The sequence below is a fragment of the Salvelinus fontinalis genome, chromosome 13 (genome assembly GCF_029448725.1).
Source record: "Salvelinus fontinalis isolate EN_2023a chromosome 13, ASM2944872v1, whole genome shotgun sequence".
Lineage (NCBI taxonomy): Eukaryota > Metazoa > Chordata > Actinopteri > Salmoniformes > Salmonidae > Salvelinus > Salvelinus fontinalis.
Window position 1 is genome coordinate 41,265,270 of NC_074677.1, and position 16,419 is coordinate 41,281,688.

Sequence of the window (16,419 nt, forward strand, 5' to 3'; positions counted from 1 at the left end):
GCTTAGGGTCCTTGTCCTGTTGGAATGTGAACCTTTGCACCGGTCTGAGGTCCTGAGCACTCTGGAGCAGGTTTTCATCAAGGATCTCTCTGTACTTTGCTCTGTTAATCTTTTTCTCGATCCTGACTAGTCTCCCAGTCACTGCCGCTGAAAAACATCCCCACAGCATAATACTGCCACCACCATGCTTCACCGTAGGGATGGTGCCTGGTTTCCTCCAGACGTGACGCTTGGCATTCAGGCCAAAGAGTTCAATCTTGGTTTCATCAAACCAGATAATGTTGTTTCTCATGGTCTGAGAGTCCTTTATGTGCCTTTTGGCAAACTCCAAGCAGGCTGTCATGTGCCTTTTAATGAGGAGTGGCTTCCGTCTGGCCACTCTACCATAAAGGCCTGATTGGTGGAGTGCTGCAGATGGTTGTCCTTTTGGAAGGTTCTCCCATCTCCACAGAGGAACTCTGGAGCTCTGTCAGAGTGACCATTGGGTTCTTGGTCACCTCCCTGACCAAGGCCCTTCTTCCATTTAAGAATGAGGGAGGGGACCTTCTTGGGGACCTTCAATGCTGCATAATCTTTTTGGTACCCTTCCCCAGATCTGTGCCTCAACACAATGCTGTGTCTGAGCTTTACGGACAATTCCTTTAACCTCATGGCTTGGTTTTTGCTTCGACATGCACTGTCAACTGTGGGACCAAAAATAAACAGGTGTGTGCCTTTCCAAATCATGTCCAATCAATTGAATTTACCACAGTTGTAGAAACATCTCAAGGATGATTAACGGAAACAAGATGCACCTAAGATCAATTTTGAGTCTCAAAGTAAGGGTCTGAATACTTATGTAAATAAGGCATTTCTGTTTTTTAATTTGCAAAAAAACTAAATACCTGTTTGTCATTATTGGGCTATTGTGTAAAATTATTTAATCCGTTTCAGAATAAGGATGTAACGTAACATGTGAAAAGGGGGAAGGTGTCTGAATAGTTTCCGAATGCACTGTATACATTTATACATTGAAAAATGTTGCCATTTAGCAGATGCTCTTATCCAGAGTGACTTACAGTTAGTGCATTCTTCTTAGAAATGTCTTAGTGCTAGTTGTCCTGCACTAAAAATGTCTTAGTGCTAGGGACAACTTCCGGTGAAACTGGAAGACGCGCAATTTAAATAAATAATCATTAAAAAAATGGATATTAAATATTTAGGTTGAAAGCTTAAATTCTTGTTAATCTAACTGCACTGGCCGATATACAGTAGCCATTACAGCGAAAGCATGCCACGCGATTGTTTGAGGACAGCGCCCCACATCAAAATATTTTTCCACCAGCACAAGTTTCATAAATTCACAAATAGCGATTAAATATTCACTTACTTTTTGAAAATCTTCCTCTGATTTGTCATCCAATGGGTCCCAGCTATAACATGTAGTGTCATTTTGTTAGATAAAATCCTTCTTTATATCCCAAAAAGTCAGTTTAGCTGGCGTCATCTTTTTTGAGTAATCCACTCAAAACTCAGATCTACCGCTAAACTTTAAAACAAGTCAAAATACATTTCTATTGACTCCTCAGATACCCTAAAATGTAATCAAACTATAATATATAATGCAGAAAGAAGTATGTTCAATAGGAAACCGATATTAGCAGGTGTGTCTTGTCTTCATCGTGCGCCCAAACACGAATTTCCAAGACTATGTTCTTGTACTAAAACTGTTGTTTCTCATTCGTTTTGGAAGAAACAAGCCTGAAACCTTGAACATATAGTGCTGACACCCTGTGGAAGCCATCGGAATTGCATACTGGGAGCTAGACCTGCCCTCCAGGACACCTACAGCACCTGATGTCACAGGAAGGCCAAAATGATCATCAAGGACAACAACCCCCGAGCCACTGCCTGTTCACCTCGCTACCATCTAGAAGGCGAGGTCAGAACAGATCCCTGTACTTTCCATTGTAAGAGCATGGGCTCTCAAAGAAAAACACATTCCGGTTGGTTTTTCTCTGAATTTTCTCCAACCATATCTATTGTGTTATAGTCTCCTACATTATTTCAACATTTCTACAAACGTCAAAGTGTTCTCTTTCCAATGGTACCAATTATATGCAAATCCTGGCTTCAGAGCCTGAGCAACAGGCAGTTTACTTTAGGCATGTCAGTCAGGCGGAAATTGAGAAAAAAGGACACTAGCCCTAACAAGTTTTAAGATAGCTAGGTGGGACAACCACAGGCATAGAAAGTACATTTTCCCTCAATAAAGTAGCTGTCAGTAGAGTCAGAGCTGGGGGGGAGAAGTTCTGGTTCAGGTTTTATGTTGTATATTTTTTGAGGGGGGGGGGGGGGGGTCAAGGTGAGGAAGATAATTATTTAAGACACTGTTTGAAGAGGTAGAAAGCGTCATGTTTGGGGAGAATCCAACAAAGTACCACTCTTTATATTTATCCTAGAGGAAAACCAGGTTCAGTCTGCTTTCCACCAGACACTGGGTGATACATTCAATGCACCGTTCAGCAGGACAATAACCTAAAACAGAAAGCCAAATCTTAATATGCAGACCTAAACTTGTTGCCTGCCTTCATTTCCTGCCTTTGGCACAACGACTCCCATTGTTAGGGCAGAGACATGAGCATCTCATCATTATATACGGATCTTTGACTAAGGTAACACCGAAATCATATTTTAGGTAGCGGTAATGAGGTGACCAATAACAGTTGCAATTGAGATTGTGAATCTCGTGAATTTAGCGCATATTGGTGGTTTACCGAGACATCAGCTGGCAATAAACTAGTGCCATCGATGATTGCAGTCGACCCCTTGATATTTTATTACATAAGCTACATTTTGTAGGCTACCCATTAGCCTATCCATTGTCACATAATGAAAGGTGTGAAAAGTGATAATAGACTTCTGTTTGTTTCCCTGGCTGAGTTGATGAGCTGATTTGGGTCATCAGTTGATTGACAGATGTTTGACTACTGTAGAACAACGAACTTTCCTCCAGTGTGGATGCTCGCCCACGTTTTATAGTTATTTATAATTTGCAGAGGTGGGTAGAGTACTGAAAATCTGTACTTAAGTAAAAGTACTTTTACTTGAAGTTTAATTCACTCCAGAAAAAGTAAAAGCCCTCCTAAGAAACAACTACTGAAAATGACTAGTTACAAATTTAGTTTGGTAATTTTTTACACTTTATGGTAAATGGTGACAGCAAACAAAAGAGACAACAACTTAGTGCAATTGATTTGACATGAATGTATTACTTAAGCCTGCCAGCACCATCTTGCTGATGTCCTCCAGCGCAGGTAGTCTCCAATGAAGACTAACATCAACGTCTGTAGGCTGTACAGTTTCAATTACGGTCTTATTCAAAGTTGACTTAATATCTATCAATGTGCTCAATTTCATAAAAAGATAAATGGGACTCAATTAGCCCGACTAACCGGTGCCCCCGCACATTGACTCTGTACCGGTACCCCCTGTATATAGCCTCACTATTGTTATTTTACTGCTGCTGTTTAATTATTTGTTACTTTTATTTTCTCTTTTTTACTTCTCTTTTTTACTGAACACTTATTTTTCTTTAAACTTCTTAGCGCATTGTTGGTTAAGGGCTTGTAAGTACATTTCACTGTAAGGTTTACACCTCTTGTTTTCGACACGTGACAAATACGATTTGATTTGAGACACTGGAATCATTTTACAATTTCAATAGCATTAATGAAAAGAAATCACAACATCACAACATCATTAAATGCATACTAAAAAGAATGGAGAGGTTTGCATACTAGTACCATGATTGATAGTGACATTTCGATATTTATTGTCGTTTGACTGTTGTAACACTTACCTGGTCCTCTATGATATTTCATTCTGAATGAAAAATGAAACCCACTTGGTATAAAACGTTGAGAGCCAATGAACCTAAGAGTTTTGATGAAAGCTATTTTGAATATATTTTCATTGATCAAGGCTTCGTGAAATGTTCATTCAGACGTGAAGGGGAACCAAGAGTATCGAGTACATGTAAAAAAAAAATTACAAAAATGTAATCACCAAATTGAGAGTTTAATTTAAGGACAAAAAAAATGATAGCCATGCCATATAGATTGCAAAATAGTTGGGAATAGATTTTTGAGGTACCGATTCCATGGCAAATGGTTTATGAACTGATACGTAAAACGACTCCGCATTCAGAACGTATAATTTTTCAAATAAAATCATTACACAGAATTCTTGCAACCAACAGAATGGTATTTATATGGGGGATACAACCTTCCCAGCTCTGCAGATTTTGCTGCAAAGAGGCAGAATCATTAGATCATTTGTTTTGGTACTGTCCATATGTAGCTTGTTTTTGGTCACAGGTCCAGGAATGGCTGAAGAATTGCAATATTTACCTGGAATTAACCCTGCAGATAGCACTACAGGGTGATCTGAAAAGTCAGTCAATCAATCAATAATATAATACTTTTAGCAAAAAAATATATTTTCAATTTACAATCCTGTAGGAACAATGAGAATAGAAAGGATCAAATTGTATTGGTCACATACACATGGTTGGCAAATGTTATTGTGAGTGTAGCGAAATACTTGTGCTTCTAGTTCTGACAGTGCAGCAATATCTAACAAGTAATCTAACAATTCCACAACAACTACCTAATACACACTAAGTAAAGGAATGGAATAAGAATATATATGGATGAGCAAATACCGAGGGGCATAGGAAAGATGCAATAGATGGAACAAAATACAATATATACATATGAGATGAGTAATGAAAGATATGTAAACATTATTAAAGTCACTAGTGACCCATTTATTAAAGAGGCCAATGAGTTATAATCTGTATGTAGGCAGCAGCCTCTCTGTTTTAGTGATGGCTGTTTAACGGTCTGATGGCCTTGAGATAGAAGCTGTTTTTCAGTCTCTCGGTCCCAGCTTTGATGCACCTGTTCTGACCTCGCCTTCTGGATGGTAGCGAGGTGAACAGGCAGTGGCTCGTGGTTATTGTCCTTGATGATCTTTTTGGCCTTACTGTGACATCAGGTGCTGTAGGTGCCCTGGAGGGCAGGTAGTTTGCCCCCGGTGATGCATTGTGCAGACAGCACCACCCTCTGGAGAGCCCTACGGTTATGGACGGTGCAGTTGCCGTACCAGGCGGTGATGCAGCCCGACAGGAAAAGTTTGTGGGGGTTTTAGGTGACAAGCCAAAATTCTTCAGCCTCCTGAGGTTGAAGAGGTGCTGTTGCGCCTTCTTCACCACACTGTCTGTGTGGGTGGACCATTTCAGTTTGTCCGTGATGTGTACGCCGAGGAACTTAAAACTTTCCACCTTCTCCACTACTGTCCCTTCAATGTGGATAAGGGGGTGCTCCTTCTGCTGTTACCTGAAGTCCACAATCATCTCCTTTGTTTTGTTGACATTGAGTGAGAAGTTGTTTTCCTGACACCACACTCCGAGAACCCTCACCTCCTCCCTATAGGCTGTCTCGTCGTTGTTGATAATCAAGCCAACTACTGTTGTCGTCTGCAAACTTGAGGATTGAGTTGGATGCGTGCATGGCCACACAGTCATGGGTGAACAAGGGGTACAGGAGGGGGCTGAGCACGCACCATTGTGGGGCCCCAGTATTGAGGATCAGCGAAGTGAATATGTTTTCCTACCTTCACCACCTGGGGTCGGCCAGTCAGGATGTCCAGGACCCAATTGCACAGGGCGGGGTTGAGACCCAGGGCCTCAAGCTTAATGATGAGCTTGGAAGGTACTATGGTGTTGAATGCTGAGCTGTAACCAATGAACAGAATTCTTACATAGGTATTCCTCTTGTCCAGGTGGGATAGGGCAGTGTGCAGTGTTATGGCAATTGCATTGTCTGTGGACCTATTGGGGTGGTACGCAAATTGAAGTGGATCTAGGGTGACAGGTAAGGTGGAGGTGATATGATCAGAACTTTTGTGAAACATCACAGCACAGGTGAAAAATATATGGCAAATAGAAATCCAATATGTATGGTGTTAAGTGTCTCCCTCACTCATATCTCCCTCACTAGCTTTAAGCACCAGCTGTCAGAGCAGCTCACAGATCACTGCACCTGTACCTAGCCCATCTGTAAACAGCCCATACAACTACCTCATCTCCATACTGTATTTATTTATTTATCTTGCTCCTATGCACCCCAGTATCTCTACTTGCACATCCATCTTCTGCACATCTACCATTCCAGTGTTTAATTGCTATAATGTAATTACTTCACCACCATGGACTATTTATTGCCTTAACTCCCTTATCTTACCTCATTTGCACTCACTGTATATAGACTTTTTGTTTTCTTTTGTTCTACTGTATTATTGACTGTATGTTTTGTTTATTCCATGTGTAACTCTGTGTTGTATGTGTCGAACTGCTATGCTTTATCTTGGCCAGGTCACAGTTGCAAATGAGAACTTGTTCTCAACTACCCTACCTGGTTAAATAAAGGTGAAATAAAAAATAAAAATAAAGAGATAGATGGGAGGGGTTGAATGGAGCTGAAGGTTGGGACTAATAATAACAAGATAACTAATGTAAAACGTATATAGGTTAAGAACTTTTTTGAAAGGGCACAGTTTGAAATAGATGGCAAATAGAAATCAAACCGGATGGACATCATACATATATGGGAGAGGTTGAGGGTAGAGGAAGGACAAGAGTTAAAAACAAACAAAATAAAACTATCGTAAATAGACTTTGTCTATAAAATGTATATAGTATGTATAAGCTGGAAATAAAGGCCTAAACGTTGATGTTCACTAATTTGATTCCAATTCGGCCAAGACCTCCGAGAAAAAATTGTAGACCTCCACAGGTCTGGTTCATCCCTGGGAGCAATTTCCAAATGCCTGAAGGTACCACGTTCATCTGTACAAACAATAGTACGCAAGTATAAACACCATGGGACCACGCAGCCGTCATACCGCTCAGGAAGGAAACCCATTCTGTCTCCTAGAGATGAATGTACTTTGGTGCGAAAAGTGCAAATCAATCCCAGAATAACAGCAAAGAACCTTGTGAAGATGCTGGAGGAAACCGGTACAAAAGTATCTATATCCACAGTAAAACGAGGCCTATATCGACATAACCTGAAAGGCCGCTCAGCAAGGAAGAAGCCACTGCTCCAAAACCGCCATAAAAAAGCCAGACTACAGTTTGCAACTGCACATGGGGACAAAGATCGTACTTTTTGGAGAAATGTCCTCTGGTCTGATGAAACAAAAATAGAACTGTTTGGCCATAATGATCTAGAGTTTTGTTTGCTCTCTAGTTGCACAGGTGTCATGATGCTAAAAATGAGGTAAAACGGATTTCCATTTGCCTGCATTAAAATCACCAGCCACGATAAACACCGCCTCTGGATGTACACTTTCTTGTTTGCTTATGGCCCTATACAGCTCGTTGAGTGCGGTCTTTGTGCCAGCACCGGATTGTTAAATAGAAAGCTCAGAAAAAATATAGATAAACTCTCTTGATAAATGGTCTGCAGCTTATTATGAGTTATTCTAGCAAAAACTTGAGACTTCCTTAACATTAGAGATCGCGCACCAGCTGTTGTTAACAGACACAACTTTCTGCCTTCGTCTTACCCTTCGTCTTCCGTCCAGATTGAATAACCAGCGAGATGTATATTATCCATGTCCTCTTTCAGCCACGACTCTGAGAAAAACAGAATATTCTATTTTTCAGTTCCCGTTGGTAGGGTAGTCTCGAACGACGCTCATCCAGTTTGTTCTCCAGTGACTGCATGTCCGGCATTAGAACCAAGGGCAAAGGCAGTTTATTTGCTTGTCAACATAGTCTCGTCAAGTACCATTTCTAGACGTAAGCAAAAATCTGTCTCTACTTACTGTTAATTAGGATAGTACAATACACAACGTGCAATTTTGAAATATGGTAGTGCATTAGCAGTTTCCCTATTGTTAAGACAGTCACTCAATTAGCCAATGTCAGCTAATGTTTTATAGATTGCTAGGTAAGTTAGTCTAGCCAGCTTTCTAAACCTTGTAGCAATCATGGCTGAATTATTGACCTGGCACGCAAGGCAAGTGCCCAGGGGCCCTCACCTCCAGGGGGCCCCCATTGATTTTGTTAGTCACTCTCACTCAGATATCATATGAACATGGCATAAGGCAAAATGTGTAGAATTACAGGAAATTAGCATTCAAAATATCTCCATCCTATTGCTAAATGTGTAGAACTTCAGGATATTAGCTTTAAAACTGCAATATTTTTTCTCCATGCCAAGGTAAAATATGTATAATTGCAGAATAATTGCTTTAAACTGCAACGTTTTATCTACGCCCTATGGAAAAAGATGTACAATTGCAGGACATTAACTTTAATTAAAGCTGCACATTTCTCTCTCCGCCGCCAAGAGACGGGCCACGAACATGTTTTGTCCACGAGGTGTACAACCAAATCTTGCTTAGGGCCCCAAAAATGATAGAAACTTTATTTAACGAGATTGTGATGTTAGGCGAGGTGAGGCATATTATCCTCCGATGTAGTAAGCGACTTTTCTTATACTTATTTCCTCTCTTTTCTCCTCTTCTGTCCTCTCCTCTTCTGTCCTCTTCTCCTCTCTCGTTCAGTCCATCCTAAGAAGAAGAACAGACAGACGTGCGTGAGGAAGAGTCTGATCTGTGCATTCGCCATGGCCTTCATTATCAGCGTCATGCTCATCGCGGCCAATCAGATGCTTCGGAACGGCATGGAGTAGCCAATCACAATGTGAGCCTGGGGAGTGGGCGGAACAGTTATATAACCTCACTTCCTCTCTCTGCAGTAAAAAAAAAGGAAGACAGACCAGCCAGAACCCAAACACATCTGTGAAAGACAACTATATGTTCTTTTAAATAAAGTTTGTTTTGATTTATACCGTAAACAGACAAGAGGGTGCAAGGCCTGAAGGACAACAAAGTAAAACGAAAAGCCATTTTCTTTCAAGTCACTAGGAGGACTTGATTAACATAGACTGGAAGGGATGCAGAGCAATCGTTTTATATTTTGTGGGGATTATTTCTTTCATTTCTGTATCAGAGAAGGCCAGCCGTTTAAATTAAGATTGCTTTTCTAATCTCCCCTTTAAAAGATTTTCTAATCAACAGCAATCTATTCAATATGCAGCAGGTGCTTTGAGCCATTCCTGAACTTTTGGATCAGGGCAATATCTGAGGATACTGATACTGTACTACTGTTTAATGTTTTAAACTGTATATAAACATGTTAATCTGTTAATTTAAAAAATATATATATTGTACTATCTTATATTTAGATTGTATATCTACTCAGTCACTCACCTGTGGACATTCTACACATTTATTTTTACACTGTAACAGAGGTGGTTTGCAACTTAAGGACAGACTTGTGTTAGCTCCCAGAGCAAACACCTAGGCTTTAGCTCAGCTGACTAACATAGTCTTCAGTAAACTAGTCAACCTTCTACTGTACACCTGACATTCACTCCCTCACAATGTTCTTACAATATAGTCGACTGTCTATTTGTCTGCCTGTCTGTATACACTGCATGTGACTCTGTGGATATTTAAAGGCACTGTATGTATGTACAGTATTTACCATATGTTGTGTCATTCTACGTGTCCATAGGACAGTGTGCTGTGTGTGTGTGTGTGTGTGTGTGTGCTAGACTGTCTGCTTGGTCAAGGTTGCTTTCTGGTGGCTAAGGAGAGAACTTCACCCAAATGCTTGGAATTTGAACCACAGATAATACAGTTGTGGTCTAAAATGTCTTTGACCAGGCCAATTAAGATTGCATTTCATTCCAGAAGGTTTTTCCCTTTTGCCCTCGTTCACTCCCCTTCACAAATCTGATAGGACTAGATGGATGAAAGCATATGGTGGAAACTCCAACACCTATCTAACCTGAAGGTTTGGTGGAGCTTTTTCTTTACACCTACTGTACCAAATCCAGGGCCAATATTCATGAAGCATCTCAGAGTAGGAGTGCTGAACTATTACCACCTAGCGGATTCATGTCATTTACACTGCTGGTCATAAGACTCACAAGGCGTCTTGAGTAGTGCTAAGAAGATACATTTGACTCCTACTCTTATGGGTGAAAATAAAAGCTATGCGTGAAGCCGCTTTAGTCATTAGAGTCCCACCTAGTTGACAGATATTTAGGAGTCCTCATGAGCTGTCCTAACCAGTTGAGGTACCAGCGGGTGCCTTGAAAAGAGAAAATGCAGCGAGTCAGGGGTTCCTGCACCACATGCAATTGCTTTGGAGTTGTTAAAAAAATGTTTTGATATTTCATTTATATATGGTCAATCCATAAATAATCTAGACCTACATGCAACAGTATTTCTTGAGATTTGGACAATTACTTCTCCTTGGCCTATTTAACATGACATGCCTAAATACTTATGATAGGGGTATTCAACTATATCCCTACAAGGTCTGGATCCTACTAGTTTTCTGTTCTACCTGATAATGAATTTTACCCACCTGGTGTGCCAGCTCTAAATCAGTCCCTGATTAGAGGGGAACAATGGAAGAAAAAAAGCAGTGGAACTGGCTTTGAGGTCCAGAGTTGAGTTTGAGGGCACTAGGCTAACAAATAAACATTTTTCTTCTGATTATTTAATTACCTACTTCATGTTATCCCTTTGGAGCACAATATCACATTCTTAAAAAATATGTCCAAATTGGGCATTCCTATAAATTGGGCAATTGAAGGCATCTAGGGCTTATGTTAACTTTGATTGTGTTCAATGAAAATGATAGACCTTTCAAACATTGTATGCAACGTTATCAGCAAGATTCCTACTGTGCCAAAGCGATTTAGAGTTGTTAAGTGGGAGTGACGTGCTATAGAGTTCACAGCCGGAGATGCCTCATCCCGATTAGTTATTCCACATCATTTGCAACAATGTCAATGACCGTCATCACTATCTTTCCTTTGCGGTACCTCAAACTGTCGTGATTACCAGCTGAGTTGATTTTACTCCCGGCTCAGAGCTTGAATGGGCAGTTTCTTAAAGGTCGCCGTTGGGCAAAAACACAAAAATAGCGGCTTTAAACTGTATAACTGATCAATGCACCATCAGACCAGGTCATTTAATGCTTAAAAACAAAATGATTAATAAAATATTTGGCTACAGAAAGAAGTGCCATTTGTTATCGACCTCTACAGCTTCCGTCCAAAAACAAATCCTTTGAAATGATGTCATCACATACTGGAGGAGTTACTGACTAGAGATAGTGCAAATTTAGCTAAGGAATTAGCTTCGTCAGTCGCGACACGCATGACCAGAATGACACATCGACGAACCGCCAAAGGCACACCCCATTTCTGAAAGGGGCGGAGCTGGACTGCAATTCCTGCCAAAAATCGACCTTTAACATTATCGTAAACCCTAATCTGAGCTGGGAATTTTTGTTGTTGTTTTAAAACAGGTTTTAACAAGATTCCTTTGACCTTTTTCTGAGGTGCTTTGTGGATACGGGCCCTGGGGACATATGTATCAAGCAGCTCAGAGTAGTGCTGATCAAAAATCAGTTTTGTCTTTTAGATCACAATGAATAGAAAGATTACATGGACAGGATGGAGCTAATCCTAGATTAGTACTCATACTCTGCTACACTTGATACATACAGCCTCTAAAATCCACATATTGTACACACCGTAACGTGTTCAAGAGACAGAGTAGTTTACAGAGGTCGTTCATCATTAATGTTTTCACTTTCAATATCACATGTGCGGTCTACTACAATGTATTTATATTCTTGGCCATGTAGTGTAGCTCATCACACACAAAAATCTCCTCGCTGTCTCAGATATTTTAATATATTTATATGTGATTGGTCCATCAGTTTATTATAAAACCATTATGGTCCCTGACACCAGCATCTAATCGTAATGTATATCTAGATTAGACATAGTTTTACTATTGAAAATGTTTCTGACATATCTTTTCCGACCTGGTAAAGGGAATGTAACGAAAGAGGTCTATTGCTTGAGGAAATTTCTGTCACTGAGTTTTCTACAGTGCCTTCGGAAAGTTTTCAGACCCCTTGACTTTTTCCACATTTTGTGAGGTTACATCCTTATTCTAAAATGTATTAAATTGTTATTTTTCCTCATCAATCTACACACAATACCCCAAAAATGACAAAGCAAAAACAGGTTTAAAAAAAAAAAAAACACTGAGATAATACATTTACATAAGTATTCAGACCCTTTACTCAGTACTTTGTTGAAGCACCTTTGGCAGCGATTACAGCTTCGAGTCGTCTTGTGTATGATGCTACAACCTTGGCACACCTGCATTTGAGGAGTTTGTCCCCTCTCAAGCTCTATCAGGTTGGATGGGGAGCTTTGCTGCACAGCTATTTTCTGGACTCTCCAGAGATGTTCTATCAGGTTCAAGTCCAAGGTCTGGCTAGGCCACTCAAGGACATTCAGAGACCTGTCCCGAAGCCACTCCTGCGTTGTCTTGGCTATGTGCTTAGGGTTGTTGTCCTGTTGGAAGGTGAAACTTCGCCCACTGTATGTCAATCAAATGTATTTATGAAGCCCTTTTTACATCAGCAGATGTCACAAAGTGCTATACAGAAACCCAGCCTAAAACCCCAGACAGCAAGCAATGCAGGTGTCTAGGCTTTAGGATATGTGATAAACAGAGTAGCAGCAGCGTATATGATGATTGTATGTGAGTGTCTGTGTGTGTTGGAGTTTGAGTGTGTGTGAGTGTGCATAGTGTCAGTGCAACCAAATAAATGTAAGGGTAAATGCAATAGTCAGTGTTGCCATTTTGTTAGCTATTTAGCAGTCTTATCGCTTGGGGATAGAAGCTGGGGACATACTCAAGGTTGTAATCGCAGCCAAGGTGCTTCAACAAAGTACTGAGTAAAGGGTCTGAACACTTATGTAAATGTGATATTTCAGTTCTATTTTTAATACGTTTACAAAAATGTCTAAAAAACTGTTTTTGCTTTGTCATCATGGGGTATTGTTTGTATTTTAATCAGTTTTAGAATACGGCTGTAACGTAACAAAATGTGGGAAAAAAGTAAAGGGGTCTGAATACTTTCCGAATGCATTGTATTGTATCTATGTCTACCACTCAAGTATCCCTGTACATTGTAAATATGGTATTGACACTGACCCTGGAACTGACCCTGTATATACAGTAGCTTACTTACTTTCTTGTGTTCTTCTTATTTCTATTTCTTGTGTTTTGTCCTACTTTACTATATTTTATAATACTACTGATATTGATTACTGCATTGTTAGGAAAGAGCTTGCAAGTGAAGCATTTCACTGTACTTGTGCACATGACAAAGAAATGTCTCTAAATAGCCTTTATGACAAGTTATCTCCAGCACCACCCCAACATCTACAAAAAAAGAAAGATGGAGTTAAGTGTTTCCATTGACATCATCAACCAATTTGGTTAAAATCACATGATACACACCGATGACGTCATAGGAAACACTTATCTTTCTAAAAAATGTTACTACAAAACATAGAAACCATTTTCACATATGTTGGGGTGGTGCTGGAGATTATGAATATGAAGTAGAAAAATGTTGAGATTTCCCTTTAATACTGTCATATGCATGACAAAACACAATACCTTAGTTACAAGAGGGATTTATTGAACAATGCAATACAAATATAACTGTTCAAAATATTCATGTCGGCCCATGTCATTCTTGAATGGAGTTTGAATGTCTGTCTAATTTTAGAAACACCTCGAGGTTAACCTCTAAAAGTGACAACTTTAGATATAAAAAAAACCTGCGTTGAATAACACATTCATTAATGGCAAAAAAGACAGTAGAAAATACATCATAAGGAATTAGGTTTTGCAGTGCTTGTCCTATATCTTTGTCGGTATAAGAAAGCTCAGGAAATATTTTAAGTTTTTTTTATACATATTGAACCCCTTATTTTTGTTGGCACAAAACTACCTCCTTACTTTCATTCATTTGTATGAGTCCCGTGACTCTTGTGGAGGTCGTAGAGCAAAACGGAGAACAACATTGTATTCGTGAGAGTCTCATCTTTCCATAAGGTGGTGATATTAGTTTGTAGGCCGTTTAGACGTTTTCGTTAGAAAGACGATTTTCAGGATGTCTCATAGTCTGACAAACACCGCTGTAGCTCGGCCACCTTCCACCGCAGTTGCGGAAGGCCAACATAGGCGGATGCCCATGCAAAAAAACATATCTCTAGCTTAAACTGACATATTAATTGCTGGGCAATTGTGCGCCGCCTCAAGGGTCTCCCGGTCACGGCCGGCTGTAATACAGCCTGGGATTAAACCTGGGTCTGTAGTGACGCCTCAAGCACTGAGTTGCAGTGACTTAGACCGGAGGCCTAAACTGACATATTTTGATGGGGATTTTTTTATTATAAGGATTAAAAAACATGTAAAGGATTAAAAAACATGTAAAACATATTGCTCTTGGACCTTCTCACTATTTCCAAGGCAACCCCAAAAATTCATATTTAAGTTGACCCCTGCTGGTGTTTCTCTGGCCTGCCAGATGCGAGAGCATATCCTAGCATCTGTGGTGGAGGTTATAGAGAGGAACTGTGAGTCTGAGGAACAGTGTCTACAGGTTCAGACAGAACACTGCTCACACATCTCATCCTTCACCCTTGACACACAGGTCCTAGAACACTACAGACACACCTGCTATGACTGGACACACCCAAATGTGGGGAACACACACAAAAACACTATGTCATGCTCTTGAGTACTTATTTATGTTACTGAGTTCTACAGTACATTATCAAAAGTATGTGGGCACCTCCTCGTCAAACATCTCATACCAAAATCATTGGCATTAATATGGAGTTGGTCCCAGCGTTCCAATTCATCCCAAAGGTGTTCAATGTGGTTGAGGTCAGGGCTCTGTGCAGGCCAGTCAAGTTCTTCCACACCAATCTCGACAAACCATTTCTTTACGGACTTCGCTTTGTGCATGGGGGCATTGTCAGGCTGAAACAGGAAAGGGCCTTCCCCAAATCGTCTATGTCATTGTATGGTGTAGTGTTAAGATTTCCATTCACTGGAACTAAGGGACCTAGCCCGAACCATGAAAAACAGCCCCAGACCATTATTCCTCCTTCATCAAACTTTACAGTTGGCACTATGCATTCGGGTAGGTAGCGTTCAACTGGCATACGTCAAACCCAGATTCGTCTGTCGAACTGCCAGATGGTGAAGCGTGATTCATCACTCCAGAGAACGCGTTTCTACTGCTCCAGAGTCCAATGGTGCTTGGCATTCCACATGCTGATCTTAGGCTTGTTGATAGAATAATTTGTATGTTTAAGATGATGACTAAAGTATTCCACCCTGAAACCATATAATTGTATGAAATGTGTTAGAGTCATAATCCAATAATGTGTGTGACTAGGCCATTGTGTTACTATTTCGCAATGTGAGCTGGGTATAGTTGAGACATTCAAGGACAACTGAACTGTCGACTTGTGATAACGGTGAAACTAATAACTGGAAAGAGGCCTCCCCACCCTAGGGAGGAGAAAAACTGTTAGAAATGACTAGGCTTGGAGAAGATGATGAAACATGTTGCAGAAGGGTGATAAACAATGTATGTGAACTTTTGAAAAATACAGCCCAACTAAAGAGAGGTGGAGTTTCTACTGATGTGAGTTCATTTGTGTGTGCTATAAAAAGATTGTGTTCTCATTTTGAAGACAGAGCGCTCTCTGAATAAAGTGTTGATCTATTGCAGCCTGGGACTTTGTCTAATTATTCATTAACCAGAGCCTTACAACCTCTGGGAATTGGTCAAAGCTATAAAATAGTTCAGTTAGAACATAGGGATAGAAATTCTCGTGACACTTGTGTCTGGCTGCTTGGCCATGGAAACCCATTTCATGAAGCTCCCGACGAACAGTTATTGTGCCGACGTTGCTCTGAGGCAGTTTGGAACTCGGTAGTGAGTGTTGCAACTGAGGACAGATGATTATTATATATTCAAAAGTATGTGGACATAATGGGGGAGGGAGGTACAGGGAGGGCTGTCAATATCACTGGCACAGTATTGGCAATTGCAGTGGTGGAAGGGGGTGAGCACTCGGTGGTCCCATTGTGTGAGCTTGTGTGGCCTACCACTTCGTGGCTGAGCAGTTGTTGCTCCTAGATGTTTCCACTTCACAATAACAGCATTTACAGTTGACCGGGGTAGCTCTAGCATGGCAGAAATTTGACAAATTGACTCATTGGTAAGGCGGCATCCTATAACGGTGCCATGTCATTCTCCTGCCAATGTTTGTCTATGGAGATTACATGGCTGTGTACTCAATTTTATACACCTGTCAGCAATGGGTGTGGCTGAAATAGCCAAATCCACTAATTTGAAGGGGTGTCTACATACTTTTGTATATA

General features: G+C 40.5%; 1 protein-coding gene across 2 annotated transcripts in view; it reads left to right on the forward strand.

Annotated features, from left to right (window-relative positions):
* The window catches only part of LOC129868693 (calcium-binding protein 8-like), a 90,424-nt gene extending 76,738 nt beyond the window's left edge, over positions 1-13,686 (forward strand). The window contains exon 6 of one of the 2 annotated variants that reach the window (XM_055942871.1): positions 8,620-13,686. In XM_055942871.1, coding sequence (XP_055798846.1) covers positions 8,620-8,747 — 128 coding nt within the window. In that variant the 3' untranslated portion in view covers positions 8,748-13,686. The remainder of the gene's footprint in view (positions 1-8,619) is intronic. The other variant, XM_055942872.1, reaches the window with a different exon arrangement.
* The last annotated feature ends 2,733 nt before the right edge of the window (positions 13,687-16,419 follow it).